The sequence below is a fragment of the Stenella coeruleoalba genome (genome assembly GCF_951394435.1).
Source record: "Stenella coeruleoalba genome assembly, chromosome: 13".
In the NCBI taxonomy this organism is placed as follows: Eukaryota; Metazoa; Chordata; class Mammalia; order Artiodactyla; family Delphinidae; genus Stenella; species Stenella coeruleoalba.
The window spans coordinates 12,248,469-12,276,249 of NC_137159.1; the positions used below are offsets into that span (position 1 = coordinate 12,248,469).

General features: G+C 49.4%; 2 protein-coding genes across 3 annotated transcripts in view; one reads left to right on the top strand and one right to left on the bottom strand.

Moving 5' to 3' along the window:
- Nucleotides 1-27,293, bottom strand: LOC307195684 (cleavage and polyadenylation specificity factor subunit 5-like; the record flags this gene model as incomplete). The annotated part of the gene is given in 4 exon segments (XM_079940024.1): nt 1-751; nt 754-913; nt 1,329-1,453; nt 27,065-27,293. Coding segments are annotated over 4 exon segments (870 nt in total). The 3' UTR covers nt 1-395.
- Nucleotides 26,838-27,781, top strand: part of SLC20A1 (solute carrier family 20 member 1) — a 15,759-nt gene continuing 14,815 nt past the window's right edge. Inside the window, exon 1 of one of the 2 annotated variants that reach the window (XM_079941245.1) lies at nt 26,838-27,605. The gene's annotated coding sequence lies outside the window, so the exon portion shown is untranslated. The remainder of the gene's footprint in view (nt 27,606-27,781) is intronic. The other variant, XM_079941243.1, reaches the window with a different exon arrangement.

A 27,781-nucleotide genomic window follows, 5' to 3' on the forward strand; every position in this document is an offset into this window, starting at 1 on the left:
TATATAAGTTCCCTGTGCTATACAGTAGGTCCTTATTAGTTATCTTTTTTTGTTTTGGCTGCTTTGGGTCTTCCTTGTGGTGTGCAGGCTTCTCATTGTGGTGGCTTGTCTTGTTGCGGAGCACGGGCTCTAGGTGCGTGAGTTTCAGTAGTTGTGGCGCACGGGCTCAGTAGTTGTGGCGCACGGGCTTAGTTGCTCCGCAGCATGTGGGATCTTCCCGGACCAGGGATCAAACCCGTGTCCCCTGCATTGGCAGCCAGATTCTTAACCACTGCGCCACCAGGGAAACCCAGTTATCTATTTTATATACAATAATGTGTATATGTCAATCTCAATCTCCCAGTTTATCCCTCCCCACCAAGGCGGCTTCTCTTACTTCTCTGCTGCGCAGGAATTCAGTTGTGTATAAAATTGAACCTGCTCAAAAGCTGGGGGAGACTAGATATGATGGGTCCATATCTGGGTGTATCGTTGTACAGTTCAAACAGTGGTGCAGCTACCAGCTCGTAATTTTTAAGGACTGCAAACAAGGCTTTCTCTTGAAGTTGAACCAAAAACAACTTCTTATGTTCCTTAGGTTTTGTAATATGTGCAGGAATATATGGATACTGAGAAGGTTCAAAATTTGGTCTCCACCAGTTACCATTGCAGTCATCAATGTCCCAGTCTTGCAGGACTCCATCTTGACGACCCAATAGCTCTGTCATTAAGCATTTTTGTCCGTCGACTTCATCTTCTCCTATGTTAAGCTACCACCAGGTAATTTGAAGAAAGTTGTTCCCAGCTGTAGCAGCAACACATGGGGTAGCCGGTGCTCAGGAACAGTCAAAACCCCTTCTACAGTCCTCCTCCTGCCAATTTTATCAAGTTCCTCACTCATGCGCTGAAATCTGGCTGCAACAGAGCTGTACTTCTTTTTTTAATTATTATTATTTTATTTTATAAATAATATCTGGGCGTTTATTAACCAATGGAGTTATTGCACAACAAACTACCTCACCTCTTTCAGGAAGCAAAACCACTACCTTTGAAAAATAAAGACATCACCCACTGAATTTGAACACAATTAAAATGTGCTTTAAATATTTCTTTGGGGGAGGGGACACAACATTTCCAGTCAATTAAGAGAAGCATTGTAGAGTCCAAGTCTTTTATTTTCTTTACACCCATCATGCCATGAATTCATAGGAAATGGGCTCCAACAGTTCAGACTCCTTTCCATTGGTTCTCACGACGTGTGCTTCTCTGGGTGGAGCAGGCTGGCGCTTCAGCTGAACACAAGTACCCTTCTATCTGGCTTCCTTCTTTTTCTTATCATTTTCCTTCACACATTTCAGGAAGCAATCTCGGCTCTTAGAGTGCTTAATATACTTGCTAGGCACATTAATTCTCTTGGCAAGAGTCTTGCCCTTGTTCGTCTGTGGCACCACGGACATGCTGGCGAGCTCGGGCACTGGAGGCAAGGGGAAAGGGAGAGGCAGGGAGATGTTCCCTGTGCCGGCAGAGGTTATCTGCATTCCACGGAACAGCCGCCGCCCTTCACTAACAGGAGAGTGCAAGAGCTGGTTAATACTTTCTAATTTAATTGAATCAGAGAGTGAATCAGTCTTTTGAGATCTGATGAAAATAACACTGTGGGATCTTTTTTCATAAACGCTCCCTATGAGATTCACTGTTGTTCTATTTCTGCCCCAAAGTTAAGCTTCTTGGTTGCAGAGTTTAGTCAATAGAGTAACGTCTTGATCTGAATATTGCAGAAAGTAATGTGTCAGATATCCCATGGAGGGAATTCCCTGCAAGTCCAATGGTTAGGACTCCCGCTTGCACTGCCCAGGGCACAGGTTCAATCCCTGGTCGGGGAACTAAGATCTCACAAGCCATGTAGGGCAGCCAAATTAAAAAAAAAAAAAAATTCATGGAGAGTAGCATTGTGAATTTCTCTTTGTAGTTCTGTCCATTTTCATTTATATACAGTATTTTGACTATTTAGTTAGGTTCACACAAGTTTGTATTTGCTTTATTTTCCTGGCGTAATAAACCTTTTATCATAATGGAGTGATCCTCTCTATCTGTAGTAATGCTTTTTGCATTAAATTCTATTTTGCCTGATAATAACATGGCTACATCTGCTTTCTTTCCCTTAGTTTGTCTAAATACAAGTGTATCCTTTTGCATTCCTCTACTTTAGATCTTTCTGAAAATTAAACCTTTAGATATTTCTTGTCAGCAGTATAACGATTTCTATAATCCATTCTGACAATCTGTTTTTTGTTTGTTTTTTGGCCAAGTGGCTTGTGGGAACTTAGTTGCCTGACCAGGGATCGAACCCGGTCCCTGCAGTGAGAGCACCGAGTCCTAACCACTGGACCGCCAAGGAGTTCCCTCTTGTCCTTTTTAAATTAATGTTTTTAGTTATTTGTATTTTATATACTCTTTTACAATTTATATGGTAATCAGCGCTCTCTTTGGATTATTTTGTCCATCTTATTTTGTGCTTTCTTTTCTATTTGTATTCCTCTCTGGCTTTTTTTGGATCAATTAAATATTCTTTCTAATTACTTTCTTAATTTTTACAAGTATGGGACATATTTTCAGCTTAATAATTTTTACCCTGATATTTTGACTTTCATATTTAACTTAGTAAAATCTACAATGAATAGCTTTACGGTCCTTCAAACCACACAAGGATATTTGAATATATGAACCTCACTTCCTCTCCCTCTTACGTGTTCATCTTGCTCTTTTAAGCCCAGCGGACAGTATTATTGTTCTACACTGTCAATGTTCTTCATTCTTTCCGGCATCTCCTATCTTTTTTCTGGATTGCTTTCCTCCTGTCCAAAGTACATTCTTTAGAATCTCCTGAAGTTCTGTTGGGGGCACACCCTCTGTAGTCCTTCCTCGGTGTCCTGGGGGGACTGGTTCTAGGAGCCCCTGGGGATGTTCAAGCCCCTTATATAAAATGGTGTCGTATGAGGAATACAGTCGACTCCCCTATGGGCAGACTTAACTGCCGATCGAAGTACTTGTGCACAAACGATGGAGAAAGAGAATACACAGTGAGAGGAGCCCTTAGGTTGTTAAATAACCAGAGACTTTCCTGCTTATTATAACTCATGACCTGACTGCCTGAAAGATTACTCACGCCCGAAAATAAGCAAGAAGCTGTCTCCAGGAAGAAAAGTGAAAATATTCTTTAGAGGAAATTGGGCAGCTCTGAAGCATCTGCCTGTGTCTGCTGGACTCACATTAATGCCTCAGGGCAGGTTAAATGTGGAGGCACAGGCTGAGTCTCAGGCTGAGGGTCAAGGACTCCTGGAATGCTGGCGGTGGTGGGAGGAGAGCTTAAGGGCCAACAGGTGGGGAGACAGGAAAAGGCTGGAGGTCCCAGCTTCATTTTAGGCTGGAAGGAACAGGTTTCCTGTTTAGAAAGGCTGGGGAGGAAGTTTTACATGATAAATGCAAATATCTACAGGATGTGATCAGGCCCCAGGGCAGGAGAGAAAGCTGCGTCTTGGGAGATAGACTAAAAGACCTGCAGAATTCACCCCTTTCATTGTTGTTGTTACGGTCTCTTGCCCAGTCCATCCTGAGGGAGGAGAAGGGGTACCAGAAGTGAACACAAATTCGTAGAGTTTGTGTTCCAGAAGCGTTGCATGTGAATGCAATTCCTTGTAAACACTTTTGGTTGTTCTACCCCTGCTCGTGACACTGCATGATTTTTTTTTTTTAACCTAACCCTGATGTGCTCTCAGGGACCCTAATTCCACCCCAAGCCCTCTTTGACCAGAACCAGAAGGTGGGAGATTTATGCCTTGGGGCAAGGCTGCAAATGGCTCTGATAAGGATGCAGAAGAGCAATTTGCCAGATCACTGACCCATACTGCATCCCTGATATGCTGTTCCTCTGCCTGAGGAAGACACCTGGGTACCTCTTCTGCGAGGCAGCTGTGAACACTGGGGCTGTTCTTTGGCTGCCTTTGCGGTTGTCCACCGTCTTCTGCTAGGATACATCTGGTTTGTGCTTGAAGTGGATGTGATTAAAGAGGGGTCTGAGAGGCACCTTCACCTCTACATTCCTTCATCTTTATGGGTGGCACAACTCCCCTCCCCCCCAGGATGTGGGATTATTTGTGAGTTATGATTTTGGTCAGGGGAAGCAGGTTCAGAGGTTTCCACTTGACCTTGCCCACTGCCATAGCTCTTCTCCACAGGCTAAGGACCATGTAGGGGTTCTTCTAGCTGTCAAGCATGTCCATTGCAATTCTGTATTTGTGGATTGGGGAAATGACCGTCAGGTGGCTCCATGGACATGGTAGACTCACTAAGGAGGCCTGGTCCAGGACTCCGTTATTACCTGGCCCCTGGAATGATGATGCTTCAAGCCTCGGGATTTTTTTTTTTTTTTTTTTTGGCAGCAACTCGAGGCTTGTGGGATCTTAGTTCCCCAACCAGGGATTGAACCTGGGCCCACGGCAGTGAAAGCGCCAAGTCCTAATGATTGGACCGCCAGGGAACTCCTAAACCTCAGGATTTCTTTCTTTCTTTCTTTTATAGTTTAGTGTTTTATTTTGAGATATTTTTTAAGTACAAAAAAACCAGAATAAGGGGCTTCCCTGGTGGCGCAGTGGTTGAGAGTCTGCCTGCCGATGCAGGGGACACGGGTTCGTGCCCCAGTCCGGGAAGATCCCACATGCCACGGAGCAGCTGGGCATGGTGAGCCATGGCCGCTGAGCCTGCGTGTCCGGAGCCTGGGCTCCGCAATGGGAGAGGCCACAACGGTGAGGCACGCGTACCACAAAAAAAAAAAAAAAGAAAAAAAAGAAAGAACGAGCCCATTTTCAGATTAGGCAGTTTATTACTCACACAGAGAGTGAAAGTGAAAAGTCAGAGGTGCCAGATCCTTGTGGCCCTTGTGCAGGGCGACACCAAGACAAAAGGGGTCCAGCGTGGCACCATGGATGACGCCCAGGCTGTGACGCAGCTAAACAGCTTAGAGCTGGCAGCCACGCTCTAAGTGGGAGGAGGGGTGGCAGGCCGAATTCCGAGGTGGCCCCCCAAGAGTCCACCCCCTGCTGTACATGCCTTCCCTGTGTAACTCCCTCCCCCTGAGTGTGGGTGCCCTCTCTCCTGGCGAAAGTGCTAAGGGCGGAGGTAGGCAATTCCACACCCAGAGGGTGTCTGTGTTGACTGACCTTTATTCCCCACCACCGCTGGCCTGTGACACTGACCAGACAGGTAAGGTAAGTGCAGATGCTGTAGGAATCACTAGCCCTGCATCTTTCAGATCTTTATGGAACTAATTTCTGCAATGTCCTCCGGGGCACGGAATTGTTTTTAGGTTATTATCTTGGCTGTAGGAGGCCCTTTCCAGGACTCCGACTGGCCATTCCTACCATAATAGACATTATTCCTCTGGTAAGGGAAGCAAGACTGGCCAAATAGCCACAAGGTGTGTCTGGGATCCCACTTGACCCTCTGTGAGATGGACTCTGGCCAAGACTTATCTTCCTCCTGACCGCCCTAAGCCTCTCTGTCCAAAGAATCCTAGTACTCCAGGGATTAGGCTCAGATAAGCACCATTATCTACAAATGTGGCTTTCAGTAAAATGAGCACAGACTGAGATGAAAGAATCCAATTCCAGATCCTCTCATTTGCTAGGTGTGTACCAGGCAAGATCCTTAAGCTTCCTGAGCCTGTGTGCTCATCGGTAAATGAAAGCCAAAAATATTCTTCTGATAGTTTCTTGTTTGTGCTGCTGTGATAAAATTACGTACCAAGTGCTTTCCACACTGCCTAGAATATAGCCTAACGACCATCAATACCACTCGCTTCTTCTTCTGGAAAGTGTAAAGAGGAACAGAAATGTATATTACGTTTATTTGTATTTTAACAACCCACATTGTCCGTTTTTAATTATTCCTCATTTATTTCCAACTTTTGTTGTTTTTTAATAACATAGAATTTAGGGGTAGGAATTCAGGACTAGGTCACCCATCAAGTTGAAGGAATATTCTTACATGACAAATTGGTTAGATTAAGTCCCCAAGAATCAAATGAATTGATCCTTATTTTCAAATAATTGAGCTATAAGATTTATCTTTTACTTCTATGTTTATGATTCAAAATTTTTATAGATTATACTCCATTTAAAGTCGATTTATCTTTTACTCGCTAATATATAATCTCTATCCCTAGCCTAGGATTTAATTTGGAAAAGATTTTTTTTTCACTGCATAGCTCTAGAATATGTGTGCTTCTGACCATAGCTGTTAGGAATGTGAATTGGTAAAGCATTTCTGTAGAGCAGATGTTATGGCTATTTAAAACAGATTTCAGTGGGAATTCCCTGGTGGTCCAGTGGTTAGGATTCCGAGCTCTCACTGCTGAGGAACTGGGTTCAGTCCCTGGTCGGGTAATAAGATCCCACAAGCCGTGTGATGCGACCAAAAAACAAAACAAAACAACAACAACAACAACAAAAACCCCACAGATTTCGGGACTGCAACCTTAGAGTATATGACCCAGTGGGACCGGGGGAGGGGGCTGAAGAATTTCGGGACTGCAACCTTAGAGTATATGACCCAGTGGGACCGGGGGAGGGGGCTGAAGAATTTCGGGACTGCAACCTTAGAGTATATGACCCAGTGGGACCGGGGGAGGGGGCTGAAGAATTTGCATTTCTGACAAGTTCCCAGACGATGCTGGTCCTGAAGCTGCTGGTCCGTAGACCACACTTTGAGAACTACTGATGTAGAGAATTCTGGTAACATTTACTTAAAGCCAGAAAAATATTCATAAACTGTGACCCAGGATAAACGAAGATGAGTAGCCCCCAGCCCATCACCTGCTTTGGAGGCTCTCCAGCTGACCCCCCAGGACCTGCTACAGCCCCACCTGGTCATGCAGGGCACACCCCCCAGCACTGAGGAGTGTGGTGAAGGCATGACCCACCCAGGGCAGCCCCAGGTTCTCAGGGTGTGGCCGGGGCAGCAGAGGGGAAGGGCAGTCAGGACCACATCCCAGCTCTCTGACCCTGCTTACGTTTTTTCTATTGCACTTATCAACATATATCATAGATTTGACTGGTTTATCGCATTTGTTGCCCGATCCCCTCACCTCTCATCAGAATGCAAGTTCCCTAGAGCAAGAATTTTTGTATATTTTGGGCAACAACAGTGTTTGGATCATAGCAGGTACTCAGTAAATATTGACTGACTATACCCATATGTCTGTATGTTCATAGTACTATTTCTATAAGGGCACAAGAAAATGGCAGCAGGCTTTCTGTGGGCAAGGGACATGGGGAAAGGACTGGGAGTGAGCACAACTTTCTACTGACTCTGTTCAGTCCTTTGAATTTTTCCTACCAACTGTTAAAAACAAGATGACATGCCCAAGATGGAGTTGCTCATGCTAAACCCCACGTCACCAAACTGAAACTTATTTATACTTTTGGCTCTCCCTGAAATGGAATCTTAGCCCAGCCAATCAGGAATTGCCTGACCAGCACTAGGGAGGTCAGCTGCCTGGTCGACCTCTGCCTGCCGACCCCTAAAGGGAAGTAACATTGCAATAACCAATCTGCTTTTTTTGCCCGATATAACTTCTTGTTCCTGCTCCTCTGTGCCTATACAAGTTTTTCATCTTGTACAGCTACTGGGGGCTCCTTTCTATCTGCCAGATTGGGTGCGGCCTGATTAGAATCGATTTTTGCTCAAATAAAGTCTTAAAAATTGTAATATGCCTCAGTTTACTTTTTAACACCACATGTCACCTAGCTTAAAAAAAAGTTAGATCCCTATTATTGATTAGGAAGAACAAGTTGTAAGAGAAATAGGCATAATAGGAAAAAACTTAAGGAACACACACACACACATACACACACACACACACACACACACACACACACTTAAGTATGGTTTGGTTAGTTAACACCTGAGACAGGCTTGAAGAAAAGTTCAGTGTTCACCGATCATACTCTTAAGTGGCCTGGACCTGAGGCCCTACCCCAGGCCCTCTCCCAGGCTCACTCCAGGGGGTCCCACAGGTCCTTTCCAGCCCTTTCTCCAGGCCCATGTTATTTGCAAGTGTCAAGTAACAACAGTTAATAATTAATGAGGGAAAGAGAAGCCGGCCTGGGGCTGCTTCGGGAAAAAGAGAAAATCTCTAAGTCCAAGGAACTATAGGCCAGATGAGAATCCCGGTGTCCAAAAGGGACACAGAAGGAAACATTTAAAGAGAGAGAGAAAGGGGAGAAGCTGTGAACGAGATCCGACGTGATTTGTAAGCATCTCCGCTGGGAACCGGGAGCTGGGTTGAGGGATTAGAAGAGAGAAGCCTCCAGGATCCCGAAGGAAGAAGGCCAGGTTGGATCTCCAGTAGAAGCAGCTTGGAACTGGGAGAACCAGGTAGAAGGACCTACTAGAGACAGGAATTTCACAAAGAGGGACAATAAACTGGAAATGTTCTCCCAACAAAGCCAGGAGCGGTTTCTACCTTGGGTAACTGCTGAGCTAGTTATTTATTCCATTAATATTTATTGGGCACATCATTGGGTCAGACCCTATGTCAGAAAAATCATTCTCATTAAATGCAGAAGACTTAAGTGACCTGAGACTGTCTTACTGGAGACTTTGTAGGAGGCACTGATACTCTCCCCAGCCTTCCTTGGAAGGTGGCAGAAAAGCGGAAGACCTTTCCCACCTCCCAGATGCGGGGACTCCAGGAGAGGGGCGCCTCCTTCCCTTGGGAAGCAGCTTCTGTGCTTGCCCAGCAGAGGGCAGCCGGAGCCTGGGCACCAGGATCCCAGCCACCTGCTCAGGGAACCGGACAGATGGGTACCTATCCCTCACTGCCCACTGCAGTTTGGGCGTGATGCCCACTTGCTGACGGCGGTGGCAGCCCTAGAGAAACAGGATGCACCAGGAGGCTGTAAAAAAATGCTGTTTTGAATTCTCTCTAAGCTGTGTCGCTTCTGCATGGCGTATGCTCAGCCCTGGCGCCCTGCCACGATCCCCCTCTCTAGCATACTGGGGCGAAGGATCATTTCCGTCTCATCCCAGGGCAGCCTGCTTGCCCCGTTTCTACTCACTATTCAAAAATCTGTTTTTTCCAGGGCATAGAATCCTAGAGCCCCAGAGCTGGAAAAAAAAAACTCGGGGGGCTGCTTTGTCCAGGAGTTGCCATTTCAAATAACTTCAGAGGCAGGCGGTGAGCCTCAATTTGTGATGCTGATTTAGGGCGAGACGGTGGGGAATTACAGCGGCGATGGTGAACCGGAAGCCTAGCCTTGTGCAAAAGCACCTCCGTTCACTTGTTTTTCTAATTGGGAAAAAATAAAACATGGCCTTGGGCTGAGCTGGGGTCCTGACTGCCAGGTCTGCCCCTTCATCTTACAGTGAGAAACTAAGGGGCGCAGAACGGGGGGGAACTACTTGCCCAGGATAGGGCCCGACTCCCTTTCTCACCCCAATCCCGTCTCTTTCGTGTTGTTTGTCCCTTGGAGGCACAGGGTCAATATCAAGCTACAGTAGTTGGGGATGACTTGGGCTTCCAGCTCGCCCTGCCCCGCAGCTGCTGATTACTCTTGGATTGCTTCATTTCCTTCCCTGGCCACCGATCCCGTTTGGAGCAAGCAGCCTCGCCCGGAATACAGGGCACTCCTTTTCCTCGCGGTGAGTCACAGCCTCGGAGCTGACTTGCAGACAGCCTGACTCCGAGTAAGGATCCTCTCCTCCTACTGCTTTTTCCAATGAATACCGCCAGCTGTGGCGTTCGCTTCCTCTGGCCATCTCCCTCTGGCTGTGCACTTTTATTTACTCCGGTTTTACTCCTTGACGTGAGGTCCTACGGAGAAGTAGCCAGGGACTTTTCAACCTTGATTCCTCAGATCTTACCGAGAAATAAGGATAAGAAGCATAAAGTGCTGTTTTCCCATCAAGAGCTAAGGTCCCAGGGATGCTGCACTTGCTTGGTGTGGTTTTGCAAGCAAACCACTGAGGGTGGTTTTCTAAAAATCCAATCTTATATTTTTTTATTCAGGCAGCCTGGCATTGCTACCCTCTCAGGAGGCCGCGGTGGGCTCGGTGGGGATGCTTCATTAGGGCACAAAACTTTCGCTTCAGCCTCCGAGTAGCAGGAGCTCCCAAGTAGCAGGAATGGGGGCTGTGGCTCCATTATCAGTCATAGAGATACCTTTGGGACCTGGGCAAGGATTTACGCCAGCTCATTCTCACCATGACTAATCCCTTGAGAATTAGCACCAACTAACCCCATTGTCATGGAGCTCCTGCTTGCAACACCTCCCAAACTGAAGTGCAAAGATGACTAGGGTCCTGAGAATCTGGTCTCAAAAGAACATGGTCTTAAGAATATCATTTGAGTGGAGGAAATAACCTCCACTCAGATGACTTTCAATAACCTATTTATTCAAGGAAAAAGGACCAGAAAAAGGAACAAACAAACAAAAAAACCCTAATGAGATTAGTTACCTGCACGGCATAGTGGGAACAGGATTGAAAGAATAAAGGATATGAGGGGAATGACACTTCTCTGAAACAGCTTTTTTTTTTTTTTTTTGGCGGTACACGGGCCTCTCACTGTTGTGGCCTCTCCCGTTGCGGAGCACAGGCTCCAGACGCGCAGGCTCAGCGGCCATGGCTCACGGGCCCAGCCGCTCCGCGGCATGTGGGATCTTCCCGGACCGGGGCACGAACCCGCGTCCCCTGCATCGGCAGGCAGACTCTCAACCACTGCGCCACCAGGGAAGCCCTGAAACAGCTTTTTGTTCTGACTCGCCTTTGGAACCATTGTAACATTTAAAATTTCAAAAATAAATAAAAATAGGGGCTTCCCTGGTGGCGCAGTGGTTGAGAGTCCACCTGCCGATGCAGGGGACACGGGTTCGTGCCCCGGTCCGGGAAGATCCCACGTGCCGCGGAGCGGCTGGGCCCGTGAGCCATGGCCTCTGAGCCTGCGCGTCCGGAGCCTGTGCTCCGCAACGGGAGAGGCCACAACAGTGAGAGGCCCGCGTACCGCAAAAAAAAAAAAAAAACAAAAATCAAAAAAACAAACCTGAAGAATCCTTGAACCAGGGACAAACGCAACATCTGGTCCTCAAGCTGCTGCCTGCCCTCCCCCAACCCTGCCTCGGCCCCTGCCCCATGTCATCCCCTTTTTGAAACAATAGGAATAATCCCACATCTCCCACAGGGGAACATCCTCAGCTGGCCGCTTCTCAGAATCTTTCCATTCCTGCCTGGCACCGTTGCCCCTGTGTCCTTCCCCAGCACCTGCTGAGAAGCCCCTGGCCCCGGGTGGCCACACCAACCCCTGCAGCTCTGTATTCACACCCCAACGCCCAGTTGGAAGCACTGGGACCCTGGGCAAGGCGGTGGCTTGGCAGGCGCTGGGCACGCCCCTCTGTCAGTGTGGTTTTTCACATCCTGCCCTAGTGGTGTGTTTGTCTTTTCACCCCCGGATCCGGAGCTTAAGCGCAGGAACCAAGTCTTGCTTTTTTCTCTCCCCTAGAACAAGATACAGTTCTGGAGAGCATTTGTTTAATAGTTGATGGATGTTTTCCCTTAAAGCAACATTTCTTAAACTTAAAACCACAACCTCAGTAAGAAATATTTTTTACATTATGATCCAATTTACACACTCATCCACACATGTATATAATTGAAATAAGAGTTTCAAGAAATAATACTTACTATGTTAGATGCGCTTTGAGATTTTCTCTTTTATTTCATTTTATTCCTAAATGCTTTGTTGGGACTTGGTAGGTGGAAAGCCACTGTTCGAAAGCATGAAAGGAGAAGAGCTTCCCTTCCAGCCAGGATCAGATTAGGATTAAAGTGTAAACAAATGAGGGCCTCAGCCAGCTCTGATGTGCAGACAAAGATCTTGGCCTCATTATCAAGCAGAGGCCCAGGTAGGGTTAGTGGATACATGCTGGACGTCACACTCCGGGCAGTACCTGGGCCTGGGCGTGCCCTTTGCAGCGTTCTCGTTCAGTCTTTTCTATCTTTCCTTCATTCCTTTCACAGGGCCACCTCCGCCTCACAAAGACTTCCTCTCACTTGGCTTGGGGCGTCACTTATATTTCGTGCATACCTCTCTGATTGATCTTATCACACTGGCCTGTGAGGCAATTCCTTTCCACATGGTTGGCTGCTCACCTGAGTGCCTGGAGGGCCCCTGGCCTGGGAAAGCCACCCAGCAGGACTGCCTTGTGTGAATGAGGAGAGATGAAGGACTGCTCTCAGGGGGTCCGCGGGTGTCACCTCTTCCTCACGGCTGCTGGGTCGGGAGTGGCCGAAGGCTCGGAGCTGCTGCAGGAAGGGCAGGCCGTGGCAGGAGCTGCCCAGGGGCAGTGACTGGAGTTCAACAGTGAATTTCCAAAACTCGGTTATCTCTTCACTTCGTCCAGAAACCTCACAACTTAAGAAATCAAGACGATAAACCTGGGCTTAGGGTGAACTTTGGTGCCGAGGCAGTCTCTGAGGACTGGGGTTCCTGGAGCCCTGATTACAGTGGCGGATGACCGCCAACTCGGGGCCTGGCACTGAGGGTCTGAATGTGACCCAGGTCACTCGCCGCGGGTAAAGCCAACCCCGGGGCCTTGGAGCTTCCTCTTCCCTTTTGCCGTGCCTCGCTCTGAGCAGATGATGTGTATAAAACTGCGTGGGAGGGCAGTCAGTGCTGTGTCTCCACCTTCCGTGCCAATGTACCAATATTCCGGGTAGGAAGTGTTTTGGGGACGGTCAGGAATGACATAGATCGTGAAACATAAATAGTACATAAATCGCATTATGTCGGAAAATGTAAGTCACGGTTCTGCTGGTCCTGTGCTGGCGGTAATCACACGTCTTCCACGCAGAAAGAAACAACGAACACAGAGCTCCACTCCATAGAGAGCTCGCCACCTCAGGAAGGAACCGGGGTGAGAACATCCCAGAACATTCCAGCTGGCTGCCGCCTGTGTCTGGGCTTCACTTGCTTTGCGTCTTTGCTCTTTCAGTGCCTTTTAAGAGGACAGCATCGTGCCGTCTGCCAAGGGGTACAAAGTTCAGTTTTTTTTTTTTAATGAATTTCAGCAACAGGATAGATTAAAAACAGACACAGAACCAATGACTGTTCCTCTTAACTGTTTACCTAGCTCCGCCCTCTCGTTGTTGCCTTGTTTGTCACACAAAAAAGAGAACCTGGCCCTTGTTCCTCAGGAGCTCATGGTGTTCAAGACAGGTAAAGTGGCAAGGCCTCCAGGCGAGGAGCACAGAGGGGTCTCAGCCCTGTGGTTTCGGGAAGCGACTGACACCTTCTGAGCCCCCGTTTCTTCTCTGCCTTGGAATTAGGATGACTGTACTGCACCCAGGCCTGCTGGGAGGAGGGAAACGAGGGGACATAGGTGGCAGCAGCTGAGGTTTGGGAGAAGTCGGTAACTTTCTCAGGTGACATTGGAGCCTGTTGCCTTCTGAGTGCGGAAGGAAGGTGGTAGTGAAGAGGCAGACTGGGCCGACTGGATTTTTCCCGTGGTGAATCCGTGGAAAAGAGAGCTGCATGGACAGAGAAGGGCCCCGGCCAGCCAGAACCGTCTGGAGTGTGTCCTGGCATTGGTCGTGCGGCGAGCCTTCGTGAAAGTCATGGCCTAACAGATTAGTCTGGGCACCTGTGTAGCTCGGTTGGAAGCCGGGTGAGGCTGGGGGCTGGGGAGTAGGGGCGAATGGCTGCACTGAGGGAGGAGAGAGTGAGGGGAGGGGCAGGTGTGAGAGAGTGGCCACGGGAGGACTCAAAACTGGGTTTCCCTGTGCTCTGTCAGCCCCCTCCCCCCTCCCGCCCCCAAGTCCGTGTCTTTGCCTTTCTCCTCCGGGTCCTTCTTTTTTTTTTTTTTTTAACTATTCATTTATTTATTTATTTGGCTGCACCGGGTCTTAGTTGTGGCATGCAGGATCTTTAGTTGCGGCATGCAGGATCTTTTAGTTGTGGCATGCGGGATCTAGTTCCCTGACCAGGGATCGAACCCAGACCCCTGTATTGCGAGCGCAGAGTCTTAACCACTGGACCACCAGGGAAGTCCCCGTCCGGGTCCTTCTGTCTCCCTGCCACCCCTACTCCCCACATCCACCCTGTGTATCCTTCTACCACCCAGGTCAGTGCGTATGTGAGGCTCAGCCAGTGCTTCAGACGACGCAGCTGCTGCCCAGTGGGTGCTCCCTGGGTGCCGGGGGCCGGGCTGGCTCTGACTGGGTCATGAGCGGGAGGGGCATGCCACCCTTTCTTTAGTCTGTGAGTGAGAAAAGCGCCTGCTGGCTACACCTCACAGGAAGCTCAAGCCAAAGGGTAGCACCTGACATCAGGTGCGGCACAGCCAGCTGGGTGAGAAGGGGAGGTGATGCCTCTGGGCTGCTGAGGCCGGTGGCTCCTTCTACCCAGGGCCAAGGAAATCAGGTCACCCTGCCCCTCTTCCTTCTGCTAGATGCTGAGGCACCGACTGCTGCCTCTGGAGCATCGAAGAAATATTCATGGACTAGCCGGCCAGGGCAAGGTACCTGGGTGAGGGTCTCAAACTGGTGGCCCACAGGGCCATCCCCCCTGCAGATGGCCTTTGTTTGGCCCACACAGGCCCTCTCACTCTGTTACACATCTCCCTTGTCCCCTCTCTGCCTCCTGTATTTGCCTGCCTTGTCTCGCCACTGAGCTTATGAATTTAGCAACCCCACCCTAAGAAACACAAAGGTGCTCCAGGAGCTTCTGACATGGCTGGGAAAATAAGACCAACATACAGGCCAAGAGGACTGAGCATGCCAGACCCAGTGTGTGGGACAGCCATCCTACTTTTGGAGTTTAGACGAGAGATCTCCCATGGAGGTCATGATAGAGGAATGTACAGAGGTGAGTTGCACACTGAGCCTCGCTGGAAGAGGAATGTTGGGATGGAGACTAGGGAGGAATGTTCCAGGAAGGGGAAGGACCGGAGGGGACCGCCTGGAGAAGTTTCACCTGGCTGGGCTTCATTCCACACGCAGCAGGGGGCACCTCTGAGGTGTTTGCATAAGGGAGCAATGACGGTGGCACAGAACAGTTCAAGGAAGGTAGCAGGGGCGGGGACAGGGGTGGGAGCTGAAAAGAGGTACCAATCTGGGAGGAAGTTTGAAGGATGTAAAGACCGGGCAGTGTGCAAGCTGAAGGATCCAAGGACACTAAGCTTGAAGCTTCAGAGCATCACAGAGACAAAGCTCTTGAATCATGGAGGTGGGGAAGTCGTGAGAAGGCAGCTGCCTGGGGTGGGGTGAGAAGTTGAGAAATTTTGATTTCTCAATGTGTTACATTGAGAAATCAAAATGTAACAAATGTGTTACATTTGATGGATGAAAAAGGTAGCAGGCATTTAGAACCGTGAACCCAGAGATGGAGGTGGTGATTTAGGGCGGCAGTGGATTAGAGCAAGAATCCCAAGGGAGATGTGGAGGGGGGGAAGAAAAAGAAGAGAGAGGGAGAGGCACTGGGGAAGAAGACGGGCATGGAATCGGAGAGGGAGAGCAGAGAGGACAACCTTAAGAAAGAGGTCCACTGACATCATCAAGTTCAGAGGATTCAGGAAAAGCGGAGCAGAGCAAAGGCTGGGGTCTGGAGCCAGGGAGCGGCAGACATTTTGGCAGGTGTGGAGAAGACGGCCACATATGTCACAATCAGAGAGACAGCACCGGTGGAGAAGAGGCTCCTTATCTCAAGGAGCTCGTGGTAGATACAAGTGATGTCACCGATACCGACACCGGCTTGTGGTGAAGGAAGGTACAGCATTCATCTGCGGGGCGCCAAGCGGAGTACTGGCGACCTGTGCTCAAAAGACCTAAACTCCCCCCACCCCTTGGATTTCACGGAAGGATTTTGAAAGGCAACATTTGGGGTGAGAACTGCCAGGGGCATGACTTTCTTCTGATTGGCTGGTAGTGAGGTAACAGGGTGATGTTTCGGGAATCTTAATCATCAACCTTCAGGTTCTAACCAGTCTGGGGTCTACTGCCTGGGCTCAGCATGTAGTCACTGTCCTCCACCTGGGTGGCAGCGGGAGCGGGGGTGGCGGTGGAGGTCTTAGTTTTGGCAGAAGGTAGTGTCACATTGTGATGTATATCCCTTGAGGACTCTGGGATATAGGGCTAGGACTGGGATATAGAACGTGGACTCTGTTTTTTCGCTGAACTATTGTCATTACTTTTCTTAACTGCTTTTCCTTTGTTTTTGCATTCCCTCACTTCTCTGCTAAGTAACTCCTTGTTCCTGCTCTGGAACTCAGGGAAGTTCTAGGAGTCTAAAGCCTTTTTCTACAAACAAGAAATGGGGGACACGGAGGGGCTTTTGTATCTGGGAGAGCGCCGTAGGGTCCTGCTCGGTTGTGACAGTAAGAACAAAAGGAGAGTCCTGGAAGTTTGAAGGCAGAAGGAGATAATGGTGAGAAAAGTACTGAATCTGCTACGGAAAGATGATAAAATGAAGAAACGGCTCAGGCGCGGTGGAGGGGGTGGATGGAGACGCCAAGCTTGGATTTCACAACGGGCTGCATGCCCTCACCCCTCATCTCGGGCCCAGCCCTGGGTCCCCCCACTGTCTGTGCCCCTCACTCTTGGACTTGGGCAGCAGAGGGAAGTCGGCAGCTGGCCAGGTGAGGCACCTTGGGGGAAAGGCGGGGGTGTTCTTAGCTCAGCATTGGGACCCAGAGCACCAGCATCGATTCCTTTTCCCTCTGGCCCTGGATTCCACTCTCCTTTCTCTCTCAGGGGCCCCCATTAGAACTGGTAGTGATTGTCCAGAGGGTTGGAAACGTCCGTGAAGCCCTCTGATTGGCCCCCGTTTTAGGCTCCCCAGGCACAAGCAGACAGACAGGAAGTAAAAGTGGGTAACCACGAGGAAGGGGGGCGGGGCGAGGCCTGGGTTAATCATCACAGTTCTCGGCGGCAAGTTCTCAGTCAGCCTTTGCTGAGGTGGCGAGTGACGACAGATTTAAAGTTCTCTCGGTGGCAGAGTCTGTCTCTTCACTATCTGGTTACCCACCCACGCGGACCCCACAACGAGCACCAGGCCAGCAGGCCCTGTGGATACAGGAACATCAACAAGCAAGGAGGTGCCTTCGAGGATGACCTCACTGGAAAAGCAAACATACACCCCCGGGGCAGGGAAGGAGGTGCGTGTTCACAGCTGGGCTGGGGAGGCTGCTCTAGAGACGGCAGGGCAGGAAGGGAAGACGGATGGATGAAGGAGAGTGGTCTTGGTCTACACTGCGAGGCACACTGTGAAGGGGAAGACAGATTTGTGCAGGAATGACAAGTAAAGAGCTGGAAGGAGAAAAAAAAAAAAAGCCTACTGCTGGGGATGAGGGTCCAAAGGTCTCATTCTGAAAGAAGTTCTGACTGTGGGTAAAATGTTACCTAACGGTACTGCACGCTACAGAGAAAGTGTTCTTGAACAGAAGAGTTGATTGATGCGGCCAACTTCATTATCTTCTTATTTTAAGAAACTGCCGCAGCCTCCCCAGCCTTCAGCAGCCACCGCCCTGATCAGTCAGCGGCCACAGCATCGAGGCAAGACCCTCCACCAGCAAAAGGATTATGACTTGCTGACGGCTCCGATGATGGTTAGAATTTTTTAGCAATAAAGGTTTTTTTTGCAGTACGCGGGCCTCTCGCTGTTGTGGCCTCTCCCGTTGCGGAGCACAGGCTCCGGACGCGCAGGCTCAGCGGCCACGGCTCACCGGCCCAGCCGCTCCGCGGCATGTGGGATCTTCCTGGACCGAGGCACGAACCCGCATCCCCTGCATCGGCAGGCGGACTCTCAACGACTGCGCCACCAGGGAAGCCCTAAAGTATTTTTTAAATTAAAGTATGTACATTGTTTTTTAGACACAGTGCTATTGCACACTTAATGGACTACAGTATAGCGTAAACATGACTTCTATGTGCACTGGGAACCCCCTCCCCCCCAAAAAAGGTCTCATTCTGACAGAGAGTTCAGAGATGCTAAAGAGGGAGATTGATACTGATGAAGGAGACGTAGGTGGGCCATTAGGCCACTGACCACGTGTGACCCGAAGGAGATCTAAAACATCCTGAGCCTTGAAACTGGCATTTTCTCTTATAGGCTTACAGGTGGGCACCTAACTCGTAGTTTGGCAATACCCTATAAATGAGGACATTCACATAGCCTATAACCCAGCTACTCCACCCGTGCTAGGACACACACGCACGGACACATACACCTTATGATGGACTATTATGCAGATTTTAAGGGAAAAGAATCGGGGAGCTCTATATGCAAAGTATCTAAAAATGTTAAGAGAAAAGAATCAGGGAGCTTTATATGCAAAGTATCTAAAAATGTTAAGTGAAAACAACCAGTTGTATAACTGTGTGGTAGGATTTCACTTGATTAAAAAAAGAAACATGGTATGTATTTTATATTATAGAAAAACATAAATACTTTCTATGTGTCTATCACAGGAATTTTTTAAGAAACCACTTTGTTGAGGTACGATAGACATACAAAAATCTGTACCTATTTAATTATATTAAATGATGTCATGAGTTCACAAGGAACTGTTAATAGCAGTTATTTGGGGGGTTAGATTAGAAAATTGGGGTTCTAAGTAGGGGCACTTTTAACTTGAAACTCTTCTGTATGGTGTATTTTTTTTAATTTAATTTTTTAAAATTAAAAAAATTTATTTTATATTGGAATATAGTTGATTAACAATGTTGTATTGGTACAGCAAAGTGATTCAGTTATACATATATGTGTATCTATTCTTTTTCAAGTTCTTTTCCCATTTAGGTTGTTACAGAATATTGAGTAGAGTTCCCCGTGCTATACAGTAGGTCCTTGTTGGTTATCTATTTTAAATATAGCAATGTGTATATGTCAATCCCAACCTCCCAAGCTATCCCTTCCCCTCATCCTTCCCCCCTTGGTAACCATAAGTTCAATCTCTAAGTCTGTGAGTCTGTTTCTGTTTTGTAAATAAGTTTATTTGTACCAGTTTTTTCTTTTTAGATTCCGCATATAAGTGAAATCATATGATATGTCTCTCTCTGTCTTACTTCTCTTAGTATGATAATCTCAGGTATCCATGTTGCTGTAAATGGCATTATTTCATTCTTTTTAGTGGCTGAGTAATATCCTATTGTATACATGTACCACATCTTCTTCATCTAGTCATCTGTCATGGACATTTAAGCTGCTTCCATGTCTTGGCTGTTGTAAACAGTGCTGCAATGAACACTGGGGTGCATGTATCCTTTCGAACCATGGTTTTCTCTGGATATATGCCCAGGAGTAGGACTGCTGGATCATATGGTAGCTCTATTTTTAGTTTTATAAGGAACCTCCATACTGTTCTCCATAGTGGCTGCACCAATTTACACTCCCACCATGTATGGTGTAGTTTTTAACATCTGAACGTATTATTTAGCTTGATTGTTTTTTTAGTGACCACAGTTTGTGAACTAAATAGAATGCAAATTTGATAAATATGAATATGAATTCTTTTTTTTTGGCTGCGTTGGGTCTTCGTTGCTACGCGGGGGGCTTTCTCTGGTTGCGGTGAGCGGGGGCTACTCTTCGTTGTGGTGCGCAGGCTGCTCATTGCAGTGGCTTCTCTTGTTGTGGAGCACGGGCTCTGGGCACGCGGGCTTCAGTAGTTGTGGCGCACAGGCTTCAGTAGTTGTGGTGCACGGGGTTACTTGCTCCGCGGCATGTGGGATCTTCCTGGACCAGGGATCGAAACCGTGTCCCCTGCATTGGCAGGTGGATTCTTAACCACTACGCCACCAGGGAAGTCCAAATATGAATTCTTATGGAGACAATGGAACAGAGGTCTCTCCTTTTGCTCTCTCTCCCTTATCTGGCCTCAAAGCCTCACCCCTGAAAGTTGCTCCTCTGGTTTACATTGGAGGCAACCCTGGGTGGTGGGAAGAACGCTGGGTTTTGAGTCATTCATCCAGGGCCTACCAGGGCATCCTGTACCAGCCAGCATTCCAGGCCCTGCTCCACCACTTACCGTGTGGCCATGGGCTCTCAGATTCTCATTTCCCTGTACAGTAGGGTAATAATACTTGTTCTGCCTACATTACACAGTTGTGAAGATGAAACAATGCTTTTGAAGGTACCTGGAGGGTAAGAGCCCTACACAAATATTCAAGGTTTTCAGAAATCATCGTCAGAGGCATTACCCAAGGTCACGGTGAAAAAGTTCAATTCCCTGCAGATGGCGGGTATGGAATAAATTAAATGGACAGTCCTGAAATGAATATATTTGGGGGTAACAGTAGGTTGCCTGCAGGAATAAAGTCACTTTTAGAAAAGAAAACTGGGAAGCAGGGACTTTCCTGGTGGTCCAATGGGTAAGACTCCGTGCTCCTGATGCAGGGGTCCCGGGTTCGATCCCTGGTCGGGGAACTAGATTCCGCATGCATGCTGCAACTGAGTGCACATGCTGCAACTAAAAGATCCTGCAGGCTGCAATGAAGATCCTGCGAGCCGCGACAAAGACCCAGTGCAGCCCTAATAAATAAATAAATAAATATTTTTTTAAAAAAAGAAAGAAAACTAGGAAGCATCTGTGCATAGTGGATGAGACCACCAACTCCAGAAGCATTTCATCTTAACAGATGGTAAGTGCAGTATATAGAAAATTGGGGGACACCCAAATCCAATTAGTATCCAAGTGTATCGAGTGCTCGCTAAATGCCAGGTATGCGCCAAGCGCTTTACTTATTTGATCCTTATAACAACCCTATTAGCTCCACTTTACAGAGGAGGAATGTGGGGCACAGGGAAGCGTGGTAATTTGCCTAAGGTCAGAGCAGGGAAATGGTAGAGCAGGATTCTCATTTCAGACAGTCAGCCTAGGTGCTGAACTACCCCGTAGCTAAAATGCTCGGAGTGCTTGCTCAGGAAGATCAGATTTAAGATAGAAAATAGCGGTGGCTTTTCAACATCCGCCGGAAAAAGAAGGTATTAACATATTGTTTCTAAACTGTCCAGATAACAAGAATCATTCTTCTTCTTGTAATTGCTTCTCAAACTGTAACGTGCCTCTGAGTCCCGTGTGGACCTTGTTAAAAATGCAGATTCTACATAGAGAACAGACTTGTGGTTGCCGAGCGGGGTGGGAGGAGGGATTAATAGATGCAAACTATTATATATAGGATGGATAAACAACAGGGTCCTTCTGTATAGCACAAGGAACTATATTCAATAACTTGTGATAAACCATAATGGAAAAGAATATGAAAAATGTATGTGTATGTATAGATGAATCACTTTGCTGGTCAGCAGAAATCAACACAACGTTGTAAATCAACTATACTTCAGTAACAAATTTTTTTAAATGCAGATTCTGATTCTGCAGGTCTGGGGTGGGCCTGAGGTTCTGCCAGCTCCTTTGTTGCTGGTCTGCAGACCACACTTGGAGAAGCAAGGCTCTAGGTAGAGGGAAATTGGAAATGGATCTCTCCACTGAAAACGAAGAAACTGGGCTTTGTTAGAACCTCAGTCTCCCGTGAGGCAGTTCCCAACAGCTGAAGCCCCTCCGAGCCCCCAAACATCTGAATTTCTGGGCCTGCGGGGCCGGTCGCTCCCCTAACAGACAGCTTTCTCTTGCTGAGGGGATCAGATGCGCGAGGGACCCTGAGCCAGCTGGGGGACGCCCATGGAGAGCAGGGGGCAGCCTCCTGTGCTCTGGAGATGTCTGCTGAGAGAAGAACGATGAATCAGAGTGGCCTGGATGATGAGCTGTGTGGGCCGGAACAGGAGGGGGAGGTCTGAGGCGGGTGGAAGGTTGACTTTGCCTTCTCGGCTGTTGTGCTCAGGGCTGGTCCTCGCTGTGAAATTCTGGGTGTGAGGAGTTTGTGTTTTGTGAGGGCGAGGGCTGGTCAATCTTGTTGCTCTGCCGGATCCACGCTAGACTTCTGTTCAACGAGTGAAAGGATGAAGAGCTACGGAAGCAATGGAGCATCTGAGGCCATTACCCTCTACCCAGTCTGTGGGAGGGCCGTGAGGATGACTCACATCCTGCCGCCACTCACTTTCTCAGCCTAAAGCCATGTGTCCAGGGGCACGGTGACAGCCAGCTGACCCCTTGTCCCTTCTGCCACAGGAGTGTCATTACACACAGTTCCTGAGTTTCCAGCAAGTTGCCTTTCTTCCGTGCTTTCCTGGTAAGAGCTGAGAAAGTTGGGCCTTGGGGAAAATGGAGTCCTGGGTGAGGTCTCCGGAGAGGCCTTTCTGAAGAAGTGTCCAGGAAAAAAGGGCTTGATCGTTTTTTTAGTGACCACAGTTTGTGAACTAAATAGAATGACTGATAAATATGAATTCTTTTTTTTGTTGTTTCGTTTTGGTTCTTTTTTGGCTGCGTTGGGTCTTCGGTGCTGGCCCCTCTGTCTGGGTCCTATGCCACAACACGCCCAAGCGTGTGAACTCAAAACCAAAGGGAAGAGACCAGGGATGAGCAGTCGGAAGGAGGCACATAAAGTCTGGAGTGGGTGGACTAGTCCCCCACCCCTTGTGTTGGCAGAGGAACAGACTGACCCGTTTGTCTGGGCCAAACAAAATCCAGCTCTTTATGGCTGTGGAATGCTGGCCTGAGGCAGCTCTCCACATCAGAGCTTGTCTGTGTGGGTGCTTGAAAGCGCCCCTCCCCTACCTTCCCTCTCTCTCCGGAACAGTCCCTGGACCTCGTGGGGGCAGAGCCACGGATACTGGGTGGCCAGTCCTGTTTGACGGGGAGTGAGGAAATATTTGACGATGGAAGCCAGCCACATCCACAGCAGGTGGGAGTGTGGTGGTGGGATGGTGATGTGTGGTCCTTACTTGAATCATTATTTTGAACCTGTTTCTGTAGGCATTGACTACAGCCGGGTACAAGACAGGTTCCCTTTCTTTCTTTTCTCTCTTTTTTTTTTTGGCTGCACCAAGCAGCTTGCATGAGATCTCAGTTTCCTGATCAGGGATTGCACCCAGGCCACAGCAGCGAAAGCCCAGAATCTGAGCAACTAGGCCACCAGTTGGTGGCCTAGAACTCTTGACTTCTCAAGAAAGGAAACTCCCCCACATTTCCTTTCTTGAGAAGTCTGAAAGAGAACAGAGTTTTCAGCAACTCTAAGACATGGTCAGGCCATTGCATCAACTTACTTTTTAGGAAGAATATGTGCTTTGACTTCCTGCCTCTTCTTACTCTGCAGAAAGGGAGGGCAATCTTTTTTTTTTTTTTTTTTTTTTTTTGTGGTACGCGGGCCTCTCACTGTTGTGGCCTCTCCCATTGCAGAGCACAGGCTCCGGATGCGCAGGCTCAGTGGCCATGGCTCACGGGCCCAGCCATTCTGCGGCATGTGGGATCTTCCCGGACCGGGGCACGAACCCGTGTCCCCTGCATCGGCAGGCGGGCTCTCAACCACTGTGCCACCAGGGAAGCCCGGGAGGGCAATCTTGAAGTCAGGTCTCCTAGAAATGCCCTTTTCTTTTCTGACAGGGTTGGAAGAGGCTTAAAGTACAGGCTGTAAAAGCAACAGAGTTAACAAAAATAAAGAGGAAAGAAGGGGGAAGTAAACGGGTTAAGTGCAAAGAAGAGTTACCACCTAAGGGCATCCTATTTGCCTCTGCCCTTACTGACAGGGAAAAAGCACTTACAGACTCGAAGTTTGTGGGGTTCTTCACTGGTTTAACTGTTGCTTCATTCTCTGTGCCTCAGTTTCTTCGTCTGTAAAATGAGGTAAAAGTACGTTAAGAGAGGTTTATTAGAGCATCACGTGAGCATTAGCATGTAGAGCATCTGAAACTGCCTGGCACAGAGTAAACGTGGTAGATATTACCGCTACTTCATTCGTGACTGCAGTCGAGCGGAGGGGAGTGGTGGGTAGAGAAGAGGTGGTTTTCCTTTACTCAAAGGCTCCCATCTTCTTCTCCCTGAATGTTCCTCTCCCCTCTCCCATCCAAGTCCTAATGGATGGCCTCTGAAACTTCCTTGGATCCCAGTCTGGCTCCACAGTGTTCCCATTCCCCACTGCAGTCCCCCCTCCTCCAAGCAGACCCTTTCCAGGAGGTTTCCTTCCTGCTCAGTGAATGGTGACCTCAGATGCATTTCTCTGACTGCAAGCGTCTCTGAGCTCAGAAGGTGCAGAAGTGGTACTGCCTCTTCCTTTTGTCCATGCTTCTGCAGGTCTGGAGGGGCTGGTGGGTCAGCCTTCCCAGCTCTCTACAATTTAACTCCACCCATGGAGTCAGTGAGAGATGGAAGCATCTCCAAGAAAACTGCAAACCCATAGTGCCCAGGTTGCTGTTCAGCGGCACATGGCAGGCTGTCTTGTTCAATTCTTTTTTATTTTTTTGGCTGCACCGCATGGCTTGTGGGATCTTAGCTCCCCGACCAGGGACCGAACCTGGGCCCTCGGCAGTGAGAGCACAGAATCCTAACTACTGGACTGCCAGGGAATTCCCTGTTCAATTCTCTTTGAGGTGAGGGTGGGTAAGGGACCCTGAAGCTCCTGGGCTCTGTGGCAGGGACTCACCAAAGATCCTGGGGGCAGTTAGGGTCTGAGCCAGGCCAGGCCTCTCACTCCTAGGCCAGCAAGCCCACTCATGTGCCCTGAAGCACACACTATACCCCAACCCACCACGCCAGGGCCCCGGCAGAGGGCCCCAGTTTCTCGTGGCCCCCCCATTCTTTATCAGCAATGGGAGAAGTCTGAAAGAGCTTGGCCTGGATGGCAACTCTGCCATGTGACACACAGTTCCTTTTAAACATGAGCTCTGCACAGTAGGCCTTCAGCTAGATACTGAACTCAGTAAGAGTGCCGAGATCACACCAGCCACGGAGTAGACATCCTCTCAAAGGACTTTACGTACATTGATTGAGTCCTCACAACAGCCCTAGGAAGTAGCAACTCTTAACCTCTCCCCTTTACAGATGAGGAAGCTGAGGCATAGAAGGTACTTGCCCATGGTCATGTGACTAGTGAGTAGCAGAGCAGGCAGTTCGGCTTTATTGTCCATACGTTAAACCACTAGACCAACTGGCTTCGCTAGGGTCCGCGATTCTAACAGAGAACGCCTTGATTCTAAGAGAGAAACATTATCATTGAGATCTCTGCCTTCTTTCCTGTGTTCAGCCGTAAGGTCAGAACCAGCGCCATTTGTGTGTGAATTGGTGGTCCTCATTTTTTCCATCGTTTTCCATTTCCAAGGCACTGTAACTTCTCTCCATAGGCAGAGCCCTAGCTCTTCTCCCTAATGGGAGGATAAGGCGTCCCAACCATGGTAAGTCTAGGTCTCTAAGGGCTGTATCCCACAGATCCTCTCTCCCCAGGTGAGGCAGCCAGGACCCCACCCCACCCCACACGGCCTTCAACCCCCCCACGTCCCTTTACAGCCTGGTTCACTCTGAGTGTCGTCCTAAGGAGGAAGGGTAGAACCCTTCTAGAGCCTGAAGATGTTCACAGAATTCATTTGTGTCACAAGGGGCATCTCCTGAATCTCTGCCCTGGCACTCTCCTCAACCCACCCCAGGAGGCCTGGAATGTGCTCTTGCCTTGATAGATATGCCCCACGGCTGCCCCACGGCCTTCAATAGACATTGTCCAGCAAGTGTTTGCCCACTTAAAGAGCTAGTACCACAGGCCAGCAAAAGTAGACAGAAAGGACAGAATGCAAAAAACACATACTGGGAAAAGTTCCAGGCAATTGCCTTAATAACTGCTTTGAAAATTATCATTTTCAGTGGCAGAACACTAAGGACCTTTAACAGACCAGTCCTTTATTTTTTTTTCATAACCTTGAAATGAAGTAAAGGTGGAAGGAGGAGTACAATTTAAGGTGTCAGAATTACATCAGATTTGCACCCCAGGGTCAGTGCTCCTGGACACGCACTTTCTTCTTTTTGGACATGACCTTCGGACTTAGAGCTTTGTAAGTTACTCATATAACTCCACCAGATTTTCTAGGCAGGTCAGAGGATACTCCGGTGGAGTTTACGCCTCCATAGATGACCCGGACATAGCAACGATTTACAACGTCTTCATTCCTGCTAATCAGTGCCCAGCTGCTAGAGATGGCAAAAGGTGGGGAGGGCTCCAGAACATTCTAAGCCTGGTAAATATTTCTGTTGGGAATTCTTTAATCTCACGACAACCCTGACAAGAGACCATGACCTTAATCTCCCTTGGCATGAATGGTTCGTCTTGAACTTAAGCCAAATAGTGAAATGCCCCTAAATGTGCAGAGAAGATCTCACTAATGTCAAAACTACATTATATACCACGTAGGGGGACCAGAAATCAACGTCTCAAAATAGGAAAGCTTCCGGGATGCAAAGAGAACACCCTTACAACCTTTTCTACATTCTAAAACAGGAATATTCACGGAAAGAGCAGGACGAAATTAGCATTCACTGAACTCCTACTGAGTTCTAGTCACATTCACACACGTTAACTCACTTAATCCCCGCTACCAGGTAGGTAGGGATTGTTAACAATTTACATTCCTGAGAGCGCAGTCAGAGAGATCTGGAAGTCGCTCAAGGTGACACGCTGCAGCGAGCAGCAGTCAGGATTTGAATCCGGAGCAGTGTCCTTCCCCACGCGCCACAGCTGCGGCGCAGAAAACGCAGCTCTGCCACGGGGAAACTGACGACTCGCAGCCGCCCTGGGGCTCTGCGCCATGACTGGGAGACGACCTGGTTCTCGTGACTGCTCAGTCTGTTTTCACCCAAGTGCATGACTGCTGGAGTAAAGCGACCACGTGAGCCCTTTCCCTCCCCCGGCGAGGGACAATGCCTGTCTGGCCAATGGCAAGTCACAGGTGCGACAACGTGCCGGGAATGGATTCGGAGCCCCGGGGCGCGAGCTCTCCTGCAGCGTCACCGGGAGGACGGGAGGGAGGGAACTCGGCCAGGTGTGGCCTCCGGATGCGGCAGGTCGCAAGTGCGCTGAAAGTGCGGCTTGAGGCGCGGCCAGCTCCGTAAAACTGGGCTCGCGCGGGAGGAACTATGACCTTGGTCGCGGCCTCTACAATCCCCACTTGACAACCTCCAGCGGCAGGGTGAGGGTGCCCCGCGGCCTCCGCCGCTAACCAGCAGGCGCGGCCAGAAGGTGCCAGGACACCAGGGCAAGGCCGCAGGGAGGAGGCCGGCCCTCCCCACGTGGACAGGTTCCCCTCTGGGGGCGTGGCCGCCAGCGCGGGGCGGGCCAATGATCGCCGCGGTCGGGCTCATCCGGCCGGGCCGCCGGGTTGGCTGGGGCTGCGTCATCCCGGGGGCGGGGCTCCTGGGCGGCGCGAGGCGCGGCTGGTCACGCGGTGCGCGGCGACGGCTATAAGTAGAGGCCGGCGGAGTGCGCTGCTGGAGTGATGGCTGCCGTCGCGTGCTGAGTGCTTTTCCTTCTCGGCTGCTGAGGCGTCCGCGGCTGCTTCCTGGGTGGGTTGCCAGCCCCGCCGAGCCATCCCCAGAGCCTCCGCCCCAGGCCAGGCCGTGTGCTCGCCGACAGCAGGTGCGTGCGTCCGTGGCCCTAGCCCGCCGCCGCAGCCTGGACCTCGTCTCCCACTCGGCCCTTCGTTTCCTTTGGTGAGTGGCGGCGCCACCTTGGAAAGGCTCTTTCTTCTCCCCGGGGCCCGGCGCGGACGCGGCGGCGCGGTGGGGTTCTGCTTTCGGCGCTACCCGCCTCCCTCCCCCACCCTACCCCATGCCACCCCGTCCGCCCGCCCGCGGGCCTTTTTGGCGGTCCCCGGGAGGCGCGCGCG